This window comes from Bos mutus, chromosome 22 (genome assembly GCF_027580195.1).
Source record: "Bos mutus isolate GX-2022 chromosome 22, NWIPB_WYAK_1.1, whole genome shotgun sequence".
NCBI classification, from domain to species: Eukaryota; Metazoa; Chordata; class Mammalia; order Artiodactyla; family Bovidae; genus Bos; species Bos mutus.
The window spans coordinates 12603709-12618160 of record NC_091638.1 but is presented as its reverse complement, the minus strand read 5'-3'; the positions used below and the strand labels follow the sequence as shown (position 1 = coordinate 12618160).

The 14452-nt window shown below is 40.2% G+C and overlaps 1 protein-coding gene across 2 annotated transcripts in view; it reads right to left on the bottom strand.

Annotated features, from left to right (window-relative positions):
• WDR48 (WD repeat domain 48) overlaps positions 1 to 14452 on the bottom strand; it is a 52762-nt gene that overhangs the window by 34569 nt on the left and 3741 nt on the right. For both annotated transcript variants that reach the window (XM_005901128.3, XM_070359160.1), the window contains exons 2-3: positions 2788 to 2928; positions 664 to 742 (exon numbers count right to left, since the gene is read on the bottom strand). In XM_005901128.3, coding sequence (XP_005901190.1) covers positions 664 to 742; positions 2788 to 2928 — 220 coding nt within the window. The remainder of the gene's footprint in view (positions 1 to 663; positions 743 to 2787; positions 2929 to 14452) is intronic.

Sequence of the window (14452 nt, the reverse complement as noted above, 5' to 3'; positions counted from 1 at the left end):
GGGAGTTGGTGATGGACAGGGAGGCCTGGTGTGCTGCGATTCATGGGGTCGCAAAGAGTCAGACACGACTGAGCGACTGAACTGAACTGAACTGAATGTTAATTCAAACATCTTAACATTCACATACTCACACATACACATATGTATCTTAAAGTTCTTTCTAGAACTTTTTATATCTTGTCTCAAATATTTTTTTAAATAAGCAAGACAAACTTTGCAATGTTCCAGCTGAAGGTGCAACTAATTTGACTACAAAAAATTTCTCTAAGACAGACTGCAAAACCAAGAAATGGATCTTACCATAAAGAGAAAAGATACTAATCAGGTTAAAAGAAAAATACATATCACATGAGTCTATTTATATACAGTGACAATGCAGGCAAACTAATCAACAGTGCTTAGAAGACACGAGAGCAATTATCCTGGGACAAGGAACAGAGCCTGGAAGGGTGGCCTAAGAGGGATCTGGGTAATCTGTTTTTTGATATGGGTGTTCACTTTGCAAAATTTTATTGAGCTGTACTCTCAGGATATGCGTACTTTTCTGTATGCATGTTACACTTCAAGAAAAAGGCTTACATAAACAATGAAAAAAATAAAGAGAAAAAAAATCAAATTGAATTAAAATCGTCCAGAAGCTCAACAGTCCACAGAAATACTTACATGTTTTCCCATTACAACAGAGTACAATGTCATTCACCCAATCAGTATGGTGTTCCATAGATGCTATATATGGATCTTGCTGAAATTACAAGATAAATCATAAAAATGTCTTTTAGTATATTAGAGGATAAAATATGTCATAAATACATCACAAAAATATGATTATGTTTAGATTCTTCAATTAATGTGACACACTTCTCTAAGGTCTTCAAATTTACAACTCAGAGTAGAATTTCACCAAATGATTGATGCTTCCATATGGCAGATATAAACAGAAGTTTTCTTTCAGAACAGTTTTATTACTGACAAAAGCCTCGGTTTCCAGGACAAATGCCCTGAAGTTAGTGAAGGCAACGAGACCTGGGCTGGGCACTGCATTGAGTGCAGTGAGAAGGGCTTCACTAGAAAGGGTGAGACATGAACAGATCTGGGGGGATCTGACTCAGCCGTGGTGAAGGTTCAGAGCAGACAGCGGGGACAGAAAAGAAGCTGCTGAGAGTGCTGAGAAGCCTAGCCGGATGGCAGATGAAGATGCCCACTTCTCCTCTTAGCTTCCTACTGCTGTTTTTACCTGTGAACTGAACATTTCCTCACAGTATCTACAGTCCTTCAGAGAAGAAATGGAAGCCAATGGCTAAAGGATCACCATTTCAATGCAGTAACTCAAGATTTTTCTACTGCTCTCCCTTGGCTCAATTACCAGGAGAGGCCTTTTAAAGAAGAGCATCTAGTTACACCCTACATCTAAGACAGGCAAGTTCAAGATGCTTCATGGGCAAAGAGAATAGCTCTACAAGTCTATTTGAGAATTGATGCTATTCAATCTTGTCATAAAATGAGAACCAGAAAGAGATGTCTAAGGGCTGAAGAGGCAGCTTTCTAACTCTTCCCGGTTAGTTCTTGTGTTTTCCTTAATTTGTTTGTAATCCTGTAAATCTCTATGAAGGTGACATTCCAATTCAAAAATGGGTTAGGAAAAGCACTTCAGAGCCACAACTTCCTTATTTTCTATGTTTTTAATATGGGACCTCCACTGTTTACACTGGTCAAAGAATTTAAAACTCACTGGGCCAAAGTCCATTTAAAGAAACTATCCAAACTGTGCAAAATAGTTGTTCTTTTTCAGATGGAACATCAGACTTGCAGAACTTGCCAAAACACAGCCTTTTAAAATGACAAAGTCTAACCTCAGGGTTTCAAGGCTAGATTGGGCTCTGACTCTCTGTCATGAACCAGTTATTCAACCATGGTTTCTCTTAGCCTGTTTTCCCATCATAAGGGGAAAGTGGATCTACCTTGAAGGATCATCGTGAGAAATAATCTGGGAAACTGCTCTGGTACAAAGCTAGGAGTTTAAGAAATGCTCCTCCTTCTTCCTGGAATCTTCCTTTCTATGTTATTCATAATATAGGCATTCACACAAAATACAAAAAGAGCGCCTTTCCATCTGACTGGGGACTTATCTTTACATATCATTAAGTCCTGTTTTCTGTTTTCATATTTTTATATTAACTTTATACTATATAATAAGACCCTATGGGTCTTTGTGGGTACAGTAACCACTTTTTTTTTTGGCTGTACTGTCAGCATGAAAGATCTTAGTTGCCTCAACTGGGGATTGACCCTAACCCTAACCCTAACACCTCACACACACATTTTAACCACTGGATGGCCAGGGAAATCCCCACCCTAATCACTTTTAAATGAAGAAAACAAATATTTGTTCAAGGTTAATTATAAATGTAAATGCATAGTCAATCTTTTTTTAGTAGCACTGAAAAGGGATGCCAAAAAAGCTTTTGGGGAACATATTTAAAACAGAAAAATAAATTGCTGAAAAGAATTCCCCTACCAGAAAAATCTCTAAGCTCCTTTGCAGCAAAGAGCTGTTATCACAAACCTAGTTTACGGACTCCTTGCCTTAGCTAAAACACTTGCAAAACTCCCCTGGGGTGTTTTTCTCAGAGGCTTACTAAATTCTGGTTGCAATGTCTTTATTTATAGAGTGTACCAAATAACTGAGTGCTCAAAGAGATTAAATCTGAAACTGTGAAAGGCACCATATTAGACAGACCAAAATTTACTGAGCATAGATTTAAAATATAAACTCAATCCCTGCCTTACCTTGTGCTGATTGACACTCCATATTCTTATGATGGAGTCTCGACCGGCCGTGAAAAGTCTGTTAAGTGCTGGATCCAACTGCAGGGCGTTGACCCCATTCCGGTTGTACTTCTCCACTTCATCTCGAATAACATAGGAAACCTGACAAATACATCAAGATTGGCTGTTTATGAAGTTATAAAATATGTGATAATAAAATGTAGCTTCTAGTGGCCAATCTGAAATTCAAATTTCTAATATAAAACTTATTTCCCAATTCGATAACATTTTTATTTTACTCTATAGAGACTGAGGGCTCCCCCAGATGCTCAGCTATAAAGAATCCTCCTGCAATGCTACAGACGCGACTTCAATCCCTAGGTTGGGAAGATCCCCTGGAAAAGGATATGGCAACCCACTCCAGAATTCTTGCTTGGGAAATCCCACGGACAGAGGAGCATAGAGGGCTACAGCCCATGGGGTCTCCAAGAGTCGGACACGACTTGGCAACTAACAACAACATAGAGACTGAAGGGCTGAGCAGAGAGGAGTGACATTAGCTTAGACCAAGATAAGCAAGTCTGAGGCTAATAATGCCTTCTAACTTGACTCCTTTCCTACCCTTGTTTGTCTTTAATCCATTTTCCACAAAGCAGCTGGATGAATCTTTTTTATATATAATTAAATGTGCTTATTTTAATTGAAGGATAATTGCTTTACAGTATGGTGTTGGTTTCTGCCAAAGACCAACATGAATCAGCCACAGGCATACCTATATCCCCTTGCTCAAGAACCTCCCTCCCCATCCCACCCTCTAGGTTGCTACAGAGCCCCAGTTTGAGTTCCCTGAGTCATACAGCAAATTCCCAATGGCTATCTATTTTACATATGGTAACTGGTTGACTCTTTAAAACATGTAAACAGAAATGTCTTTTTAAAAAATGTAAACAGTTTTCCATTCAGAAACCTCTCTGGGCGCTTACTCCACTAGACTCAGGATTGGGTCTGAACTCCTCGAGCACCTCTCCAGCCCTAGCCCTTGCTCACCGCTCCCACGCCCCACACACACTGTTCCTCCAGACAGCGCACGTACTGATCCCCTTTGTCTACAAGCTCTTCCTCCCACTGTCTGGCTGACTACCATTGCAGTCTTAAGATTTCTGTGGAAATGATGCTTCCTCAAAAAGGCCTTCTCTGACCTGCTAAGCAAAATAAGATTTTGCTCTCCATTAACATACTAAACTTCTTCCTTCACACCACTTTCCCCTACTTTATTATTGTTGGTAACAATAACACTCTGCTCCACGAGAAAACCCAAGAGAACCAACCAAAAGCCATTACAATTAAGAAAAACTCAACAAACTGGGTGACAGCCAAAAGCAAAAATTTTGTATTTTAATGAAATAACCAGTAAGGATATAAATGGGGCAGGGAACTTCATTTACAACAGCAACAAAAATAAATACCTAGAAATTCATCTTGCAAAGAAGATTATGCTATGCTGTGCTTAGTCGTGTCCGACTCTTTGCGACCCCAAGGATTGTAGCCTGCCAGACTCCTCTGTCCATGGAATTCTCCAGGCCAGAATACTGGAGTGGGTTGCCTTGCCCTCCTCCAGGAGATCTTTCCAACCCAGGCATCAAACCCAGGTCTCCTGCATTGCAGGCGGATTCTTTACTGTCTGAGCCACCAGGGAGGCCCAATCCACAGGATAAGGTACATAAAGGAAACACCTGAATAAAGGAGACATGCTGTATTGTAGCACCGGGTGATTCAAAATAAACAGTTTTGTCCTAACCTTGTGACTTTAACCGGATTGTTGTCAGAGTTCACTGGATTTTTTTCCTAGAAGTTGACAAAAATATTAATATATAGCATAATGTCTTGAGGGGCTAACCCTGTCACTTTTTAAAATGGAAATATACTCTTTAAAGATCTTAAAAGGTATTACAAAGCTACCAGAATTACAAAGGAAGACCACAATACAATATTAAAGGATCAATGGAATAAAACAAAATTCAGAAACATATTTTCCCAATATACATTTTTAATTTTGATATAAACAGATTTTGAATCAATGAGGGCAGGATAAATTATTTAGTAAATTATCTAGGAACATCTATTGGGAAAAATAATATTCTTTTTCTAAATCTTAAACCAAAATGAATTTTCGTAAGGACTAAAGATTGAAATTTAATAATCTAATCATGAAAATACTTTAGAAAGATGGCATTCTTTGCAAAAGAAAAGAGGAACACTGATCCAAACCAAACTACAAGCCAAAACTTTCTGTACATACAAATGTTCACAGCAGCATTAAATCCAACAGCTAACAAATGGTAATAACCCAAATGCTCATCAACTGACCAAGGATAAACAGAATGTGGTATGTCCACACAATGCAATATTACTTAACCATAAACAAGGAGTGAAGTGCTGAAATACGCTATGGCACAGATGAATCTTAAAACATTATGCTAAGGCCACAAATTTTATGGATTTATTTACATGAAGTGTCCAGAATAGGTTCCACAAACCCAGAGAGACAGAAAGTAGATTAATGGTTTCCAGGGGCTTGGATGAGAGGAGGATGGGGAATGACTACTACTGGGTACAGGATTTCTTTCCGGATGAAAGTGTTCTGGAATTAAGTGATCAGTTTACTTTGTGAATGTATTAAGAATCAGTGAGTTGTATACTTTAGAAGGTAAATTTATGTGAATTTTATCTTACTAAAGCTGTTATTTAAAACAAAACAAAGTTCTGAGTGTCAAAAAGTAACAGGAGCAAAGTTACAAGGCAAACACTTAACTGGGGGAAAAATGAATACAAAAGACAAAAGCTTACTCTTGACAACATACAAAGATTCCTTAGATAACAATAAGAAAAAGTCAAACTCTCCATGAGAAAGAGTAAGGAAGGTCACAAAGAGGAAATTTTTTAAAAAGCAAAGAATATAGCCAACAAACAAAAATAATGAAAGCTGTGAAATGGGTCAGGGTTGTAAACACAAAGACAATGAAGATGTCTTAACCCAGCCTTTTGGGTGCAAGTAACTGTAACTGAAATCTACCCAAACCAGCTTAAGTTTTTTTTTTTTTTTAAAGGAGAATTCAAGATGAATTTAACAACAACATCTAACAGAGCCCAAGGGCAGGAAATACAGTCATGACTCATGAGACATTTTAAAAATAAAACCATGGCACTTCTCTACTGAAGCTTTTCACTGCATTTAAAGTCAAGTTCAAATTCCTCACATGCTTTGGTTCTACCCTGCATCTTCACACTCACCTCAAACTAAGTCCCCCTATGCTCCTGCACAACAATCACACCAAATTCCTTTCTGTTCCTCAAACACATCAAGCTCTTTCTCATCCTAGGGCCTTCAAATTTACTTTTCCATGTGCCAAGATTTCTCATGTCCAAAACAATACTATTCTCCTAGCTTTTACCTTGTCTGGCTTACGCACCACTCGCCAGGTCTTAGCAGAAAAGCTGTTGTTGTTAAGTCACTCAGTCATATCCAACCCTATGCGACCCCATGGACTATAGCCTTCCAGGCTCCTCTGTCCATGGGATTTCCCAGGCAAGAATACTGGAGTGGGTTGCCATTTCCTTCTCCAGGGGATCTTCCCAACCCAGGGATTGAACCCGGTTCTCCTGCATTGCAGGTGGATTCTTTTATCACTGAGTCACCAGGGAAGCCCTCCCAGAAAAGTAATCTCTAAGAGGCTTTCCTTGATTTCCTTCCCCTATCACTTCCTCTACTTACTTTGCAGTCCTTACCATGCTGCGCATTTGTATTTTTTGCCATATCTTCTCCATTAGAAAAAAAGCTACAAGAGGGCAAGGAACTTGTCTACCTTGTTTTTCCCATCACTGTATCCTTATTATAGTATTTGGCATATAAAAGGCATTTCACAAATGTTTGCTGCATGAATTAGATCCTGAAAAACCATCAGAAAGCAAGTTGGCTTCAATGTGAGTGTCAGTCTCTCCTGATGCGTCTTTCTCTGGGGCTTCAAGGCCCCTCACCTCCGTTTCTCAGCACACTTCCTTTAATGGAGATGGAAGAGCATGTATGAATTTTTATTTTCAGATTTCTGGGAGACGATCCGATTTGCCCAGTGGGAAAGAGTCAGAGAATAACACTATGGCTGTCAGGTCCTCCTCCCAGATGGAAAGGAATTCTTAGCAAAACAAGTCTGGGCCAGCTTCTTTAAGGGCATCTATTATAGATGTGTGATTAAAAACAGTGAAGAACTAGAAGCATCCAAGTTGGATAAATTCTGGCACACGTATCTATAAAAGTGAACATATTTAATCATTAAAAACAGTGGTGCAACTCTAGGCTGACACACAAAGAAAACCATGATGTATTTAAGCCACACATGCATGGCCCAACATATTAGTGTATAATAATCATTACTATAAAAATGCTGCAGAATATTCACTATATGTTTATAAATAAACACACAAGTTTAGAAGGCTATACATACAGAAAATGACCAGTAGTTACTTCTGAGAGTGGGAACTACTGTGACTGTCATTCACTAATGCCTGCTGGTTTTAGAAAAGGCAGAAGAACCAGAGATAAAATTGCCAACATCCGATGGATCATGGAAAAAGCAAGAGAGTTCCAGGAAAGCATCTATTTCTGCTTTATTGACTATGCCAAAGCCTTTGACTGTGTGGATCACAATAAACTGTGGAAAATTCTGAAAGAGACTGGAATACCAGAACACCTGATCTGCCTCTTGAGAAATTTGATGCAGGTCAGGAAGCAACAGTTAGAACTGGACATGGAACAACAGACTGGTTCCAAATAGGAAAAGGAGTATGTCAAGGCTGTATATTGTCACCCTGTTTATTTAACTTATATGCAGAGTACATCATGAGAAACGCTGGACTGGAAGAAACACAAGTTGGAATCAAGATTGCCGGGAGAAATATCAATAACCTCAGATATGCAGATGACACCACCCTTATGGCAGAAAGTGAAGACGAACTCAAAAGCCTCTTGATGAAAGTGAAAGTGGAGAGTGAAAAAGTTGGCTTAAAGCTCAACAATCAGAAAACGAAGATCATGGCATCCAGTCCCATCACTTCATGGGAAACAGATGGGGAAACAGTGCAAACAGTGTCAGACTATTTTTTGGGGCTCCAAAATCACTACAGATGGTGACTGCAGCCATGAAATTAAAAGACGCTTACTCCTTGGAAGGAAAGTTATGACTAACCCAGATAGAATATTCAAAAGCAGAGACATTACTTTGCCAACAAAGGTCCGTCTAGTCAAGGCTATGGTTTTTCCAGTGGTCATGTATGGATGTGACAGTTGGACTGTGAAGAAGGCTGAGCGCCAAAGAATTGATGCTTTGAACTGTGGTGTTGGAGAAGACTCTTGAGTGTCCCTTGGACTGCAAGGAGATCCAACCAGTCCATTTTGAAGGAGATGAGCCCTGGGATTTCTTTGGAAGGAATGATGCTGAAGCTGAAACTCCAAAACTTTGGCCACCTCATGCGAAGAGTTGACTCATTGGAAAAGACTCTGATGCTGGGAGGGATTGGGGGCAAAAGGAGAAGGGGACGACAGAGGATAAGATGGCTGGATGGCATCACTGACTCGATGGACGTGAGTCTCAGTGAACTCCGGGAGTTGGTGATGGACAGGGAGGCCTGGAGTGCTGCAATTCATGGGGTCGCAAAGAGTCGGACACGACTGAGCGACTGATCTGATCTGATGAATGTTTTATAACAGGCATATATTACTTAGTTTTTTGAATTTATAACAATTCTTACCCAACTAATTCTTGCCTGTATTCAGAAAATCAAACAGTACTGAAAGACAATAATGAAAAGCCATCTCCCTGCTGTTGGGTAAGACTCTCCACATCCAGTCTTAATACTCAGAGGTAACTAGTTTCAACTCTTGGTTGTTTCTGTTAGGTAGCTACTGCCATTTCTTGCAATACTGGGCTTATCCTACAACTTTCTGACTTATCCATTTTAGGCACTGCCTATTTACTCAAGCTATGGTAGATTAGGATGTAGCTCTGGAACTTCCCCCAACACTTCTTCCTTCTACTCTTGCAATATAGATAGATCTACCACTATTTTGAGTTGAATAAATAATCAGTGTGACACTGTTGGACTGTAACTGATGTCTACTGACTAGCCAAGTACTATATTATAAATACATTTCCTTCCTCAGAGAGTTCATTTTCCCTAGAGTTCCTCCTTTCCTTCAATGGTTTCCACTACTTTAATTTCAATTTTCTTTAACTGCTGCACCATATGACAGCCCAGCAAGAACCCACCTCTAACACCCTCTTTCCCTGAAGGCTTCCCCCAGCGCCTCCCCACATTCTCGCTTCAGTGTGGCCTGGCTGCCCTCTCAGTCTGCTGATACAGTCGTCACCTCCAGTGCTTCCCTTTACTGCTTTTCTGAGTTAGAGCCACTGTGTCCTGAATTCCAGTGTCTCCTTTCGTTGTTCACTTTCCCATAAGTACATCCCCAGGGCCTTAAGAAACACAGAAAAAGGTACATGGGAGGTGACTTAGCCGTTCAGTGTCTGAAAAGGTCCTTACTTTTACACTTGATTTGGCAGGATAAAAAAGTCCATGTAGGAAAAAGTCAGCTGCTGACGCTGAAGAGAAGTTGAAGCTACTCTAACCTCCTCTAGCATCCAGTGCTGCCACTGAATTCAAGGCCACTGTTTCATTTAACTTTAAGGTGACCTCATTGTCATTCTCTCCGGTACCACAACCTGAATGCTCCCAAGATTTTAGGATCTTCTCTTTTTACTTGGTGGGGTATTATTTTGTTTTGTTTTGATCATGATCATTTTTGGTCATTTTATCATTAATTTTGCTATGTATTTTGAAAACCCTTTCAATCCAGCTCTAGGAAATCTTCTTATATAAATTTATCAATAACTATCTCTGTCTTCTTTGCTCCTTCTTAAACTTCATCAGTCAGATGTTTTCAACTTTGAAACTGAACGTTCATCTTTTATGCAGCCTATATTATCTGTCTTTTTATTTACTTTTGTAAGATTTCCTTTACTATTTCATAACTCTATTAACTTTTTTTAGTAAATTTTGGTATGATAGACAAAATAGGAACAGTATCTTCAATAAGGAAATGACTAGATCAGTTATGGCCCATTCATTCCATGTAGTCATTAAAGAAAGAACTACAAACAATGATACATAAAACTTGTTAAAGACAAAAAACATTGGCTGTAGACAGAAGAAAAACAGGATTCAAGTCTTCCAACAAATACTGATTTAAGCATCTATCAGCTGTCAGGCTCTATTCTAAAGGATAGAGTACTTAGGATAGAGTAGCTGAGGATACAGTACTGAGCACAGAAGCCCTCCTGGAACTTTCATTCTAATGGGGAAAGAACATTCTAGTGAAAGAATGTTTCAGCAAGTTAAGTGAGGCTTTTTCTTCTCAAGATATAGGCAAGCTTTGTAGGCAGAAGAGATGGAAGTAAAAGAAAAAGTAGAAAATTCTGGAGACAGAAGCAATAAATGAGTGAATGAAGTCCCAGAAAAACTTCATTTAGGCAAAGTCAAGAGTACAGGCAAAGGCAGAGAAGATGAGCACTCATGTCTGTCTTGATTGACTTAAAAAAAAGAAAAGAAAGGAAAAAAAAGGAAGGAGATTTAAGAACTCTACAAGGGATGGGAGGCCAGCCCTCCAGTAGGAAGCATGTATTTGGAAGAGAGAATTAAAGGGACTCTGACAGGGAGAAAAATAGCAGGGTGTTCCCACAGCAGCAATCTCCAGGTAGGTTATACTAGGAAAGCCTGCTTCCAAGCCCATTCAGTGGTTGAATTCAGCTCCCTGGACATGCAGGCTGGAGGGCCCTGTTTCCTTGCTGGCTTTTAGCCAGGGATCCACGCTTGCTCCTGGAGGCTGCCTGTAACCCTTCTCATGCTTTTTACGTGCCCTCTCCTGCAACAGAAGGGCCCTCTCACACCTCATCTCTCTCTGACTTCTGCCTACAGCAAAGAAAGTTCTCTGCTTTCTAAGAGTTCACATGATTAGATTGGGCCCACTGGGATAATCCAGGATAATCCTCCTATTTTAAGGTCTGTAACCTTTTATTTGCAAAATCCTTTTTATCATGTAACCATAACATAGTCCCAAATTCCAGGGATTAGAGCATGGGCATTTTTTTTGGGGGAGGGGGATTCTGTTACTATAGTAACTAAACAATTTTTTTGGTATGAAAATAAATGTGGACATATTACAGAATGAGTACTAAATCACAGTATTTTTAAGAAAAGAAAGGAGACCTAAAAACATTTCAGGCTCACAAAGAGGACACTCTGGGCCATTCCCCAGGCTTTCCTGAGGTGTCATTAACTCAATTCTACTTGCATGTCTAACAGACACCTTTAATCACTGCATGTTTCAAATTGAGCTCCTCACAGTCCTCTGCAAAGGAGCTTCTCCTGTGTCTTCCTCACTGATGAAGTTAATGGCAACTCCGTTCTTCCAGCTGCTCAGGCACAAAACCTTAGTGCCAGCCTTACTTCAACTTCTCTCATCTCACATCCTGCCAGCAAGTCTTGTCATCCAGAATTCAACCACTTCTCATCATCTTGGTGGAGCCACTACCACACAGCACCTGGATATCTTAAATAGCTACTGATTTCTCTGCTCTACCGTTTTCACTGGCAGTCAGATAATCATAAGAAAACGCACTTCTGCTAAAAATCCACCAAACGCTTCCTACCTCACCTCAGTTAGTTAGTAAATCCACCAACTGCTTCCTACCTCACCTGAGGCAGTCAAAGCCCCGACCACGGCCTGCACGCTCTCTGCGTGACCAGGCCAGCAGTCACCTCTCTGATTTTGTTTCTAGCTCCTCTTCTCCTTTTGCATTCCGTGGCGGCCACAATGGCAACTTTATTATTCTGCAAATAGGCCAGCTACTTTCCTACCTTAGGACCCATGCATTTGATATCCTCACTGGAATGCTCTTCTCCCAGGTAGCAAATCTCATTTCCTTCAGATACTTACACAAAAGCTAGCTGCTCAGTAAGGCCTTCTCTGACCACCACAAACAAGATTTCATGTCCCCTCCTCTGCTGATTTTCACTAGCTAATCACTTTTGACATTCAAAGATTATCTTCCAGTCAACATAATATTATGGAAAATTTAAAGCATATTTAAAAGTTGAAGGAATTACACAGCAAACATTGATACACCAACACAGACATATTTTACAATTAACATATTCGATATTTGTTTTATCTCGTACCCAGCCATCCATTTGACACGTTATTTTTCGATAGCTGTCACATTAAGTTACACATCATCAATAACAATTCTTCCTAAATGTGTATCATCGATCAGAGTTCATTATTCATTTATGGCTTTTTTGAAGGTAAAAGTTACATTCAGTGATATGTACAAATCTTAAGTATACAAAAATACTTCTGACAAATTAATACACCTGTGTAGTACAAAACCCTACCAAGATATATACATCACCAGCCTAGAAAGTTTCCTCATCCTCTTCTCAACCTCGACACCCAACTCCCAGATAATCTAGAACTGACTTTTTTCACCAGAGATTAGTTTCGCCTGTTCTACAACACCTTATAAATGGAACCACACAGCTCTTTTGCTTAAGACTACTTCCAGCTCTCAGGCTAAATCTGGCCAAAAAATCGGCCGAATATGAATAATTCTTACATGTGTTTTTCCTGTTCAATCTTGTAGACCATAACTTTCTGCTTGTATCTATGTTTCAAGAGTGTTGCTTTTAAAAAGTATTCTAAAAATCAGTCTTGCAAATAAAAATAGGACATTTTCTAGCCTAACTTCAAGTCATGAGTTAGTAAAACGCTCCTACTGAGGTTAGCAAAAAACCATCTAAGGGCCAAATCCAGGCCAAAGCCTGTTTTGTAAACAAAGTTTTCTTGGAACATAGCCATACCTACTCCTTTGGGTAATGTTCTATTGCTGTTTTCATGTTATAATGGCAGAGTTGAGTGGTTATAACACCTGCATATTTTAGGCCTACAAAGCCTAAAATATTAATATTTGGCTCTTTACAGAAAAAGTTTACTGACCTCTGTTCTACTGTCATACTGGCACTGAAATTTTTATTACCTATCCTATATAAAAAGTAACTCACCTTGGACATATGGCTAACTTATAAGGGTCTTTCCTTGAGAAACTAGGATTTGCCATCATTCTACAACCTTAAGAAAGTCTTGGAAATGAAACAACCCAGAATTGGGGCTCAGAATCAGGTGTAAACATAACGCTGAGCTCTTACTAGGTCTAGCATAACTAATATTTGACAGGGAAAGGGGGTTAGTATTGGCAGGAAAGACATTTGCTGGTTGCCTCTCTATCCCCCGCTTCTTTTCAACGTTTTCCTCAAGGCAAGTATATCTCAGGAGAAGCTGTGCAGGGAGTATTTAAGAGACTTTCTGTTCCGTGGACAGGATGGTGAAAGGACATGTAGTCCAGGACAGGAGTGGCCACCATGGACCAAAAGGGAAGGCCTAGATCTAGGAGTTTGGAAATAGTAAGGACAATGAGTAGGTGTGCCTGAGTGTTCAGTCGTGCCGACTCTTTGGGACCCCATGGAGGTCACCAGGCTCCTCTGTCCATGGGATTTTCTAGGCAAGAATACAGGAGTAGGTTGCCATTTCCTCCTCCAGGGAATCTTTCCAACCCAGGGATCAAACCCACGTCTTCTGCATTGGCATGTGGATTCTTTACCACTCAGCCACCTAGGAAACCCCAACTTGTAGGCAGCCTAAAGTTAAAGCTTATTTTACATCACTTTTCAGGTTAGAGTCACAGAGAGCCTACTGGTTCAAGATTTCCATGAAACTAGCACCACCTCTTGAGTTATCATTTACATAAGTCAACACATAAGTTTATTATGTGAGGCGGAGAAGGCAATGGCACCCCACTCCAGTACTCTTGCCTGGAAAATCCCATGGACGGAGGAGCCTGGTAGGCTGCAGTCCATGGGGTCACACAGAGTCGGACATGACTGAGCGACTTCCCTTTCCCTTTTCACTTTCATGCATTGGAGAAGGAAATGGCAACCCACTCCAGTGCTCTTGCCTGGAGAATCCCAGGGACGGGGGAGCCTGGTGGGCTGCCATCTATGGGGTAGCACAGAGTCAGACATGACTGAAGCGACTTAGCAGCAGCAACAGCACCACCTCTTGAGTTATCATTTACATAAGTCAACACTTAAGTTTATTATGTGAACCTGGTTATGTTGGATTGAGGGTCATTTCCAACCTAAAAAAAAAAAAATCCTCTGGTTATGAAAGACCAAGTATTTATATTCTTGAACGAACAATGAGTACTGGGGCATGGTTACTGCTCCTATACCAGGAACAAAAGGTGACTTCTGTTGAACCTCATGCCAAGAGTTCTAAAGCAAATAAGGAAAGAGCCACAAGGGAAAATGGAGACAGAGAGCCAACCAACAGACCCATGCTGCTGGAAAATCGTAACATTAAAGGGAACGCCAGGGACTGAAAAGATTTGCTTTGACATTGATTACCGGAAGCTCCATCATATATCTAAAGTCACACATTTGTCTGCTCATGTTTCAGACAATCACAAATCCACCGCTTCTCCTCATACGCACCTCCAGCTTCCTCAGAAGCTGAAGACAGTAG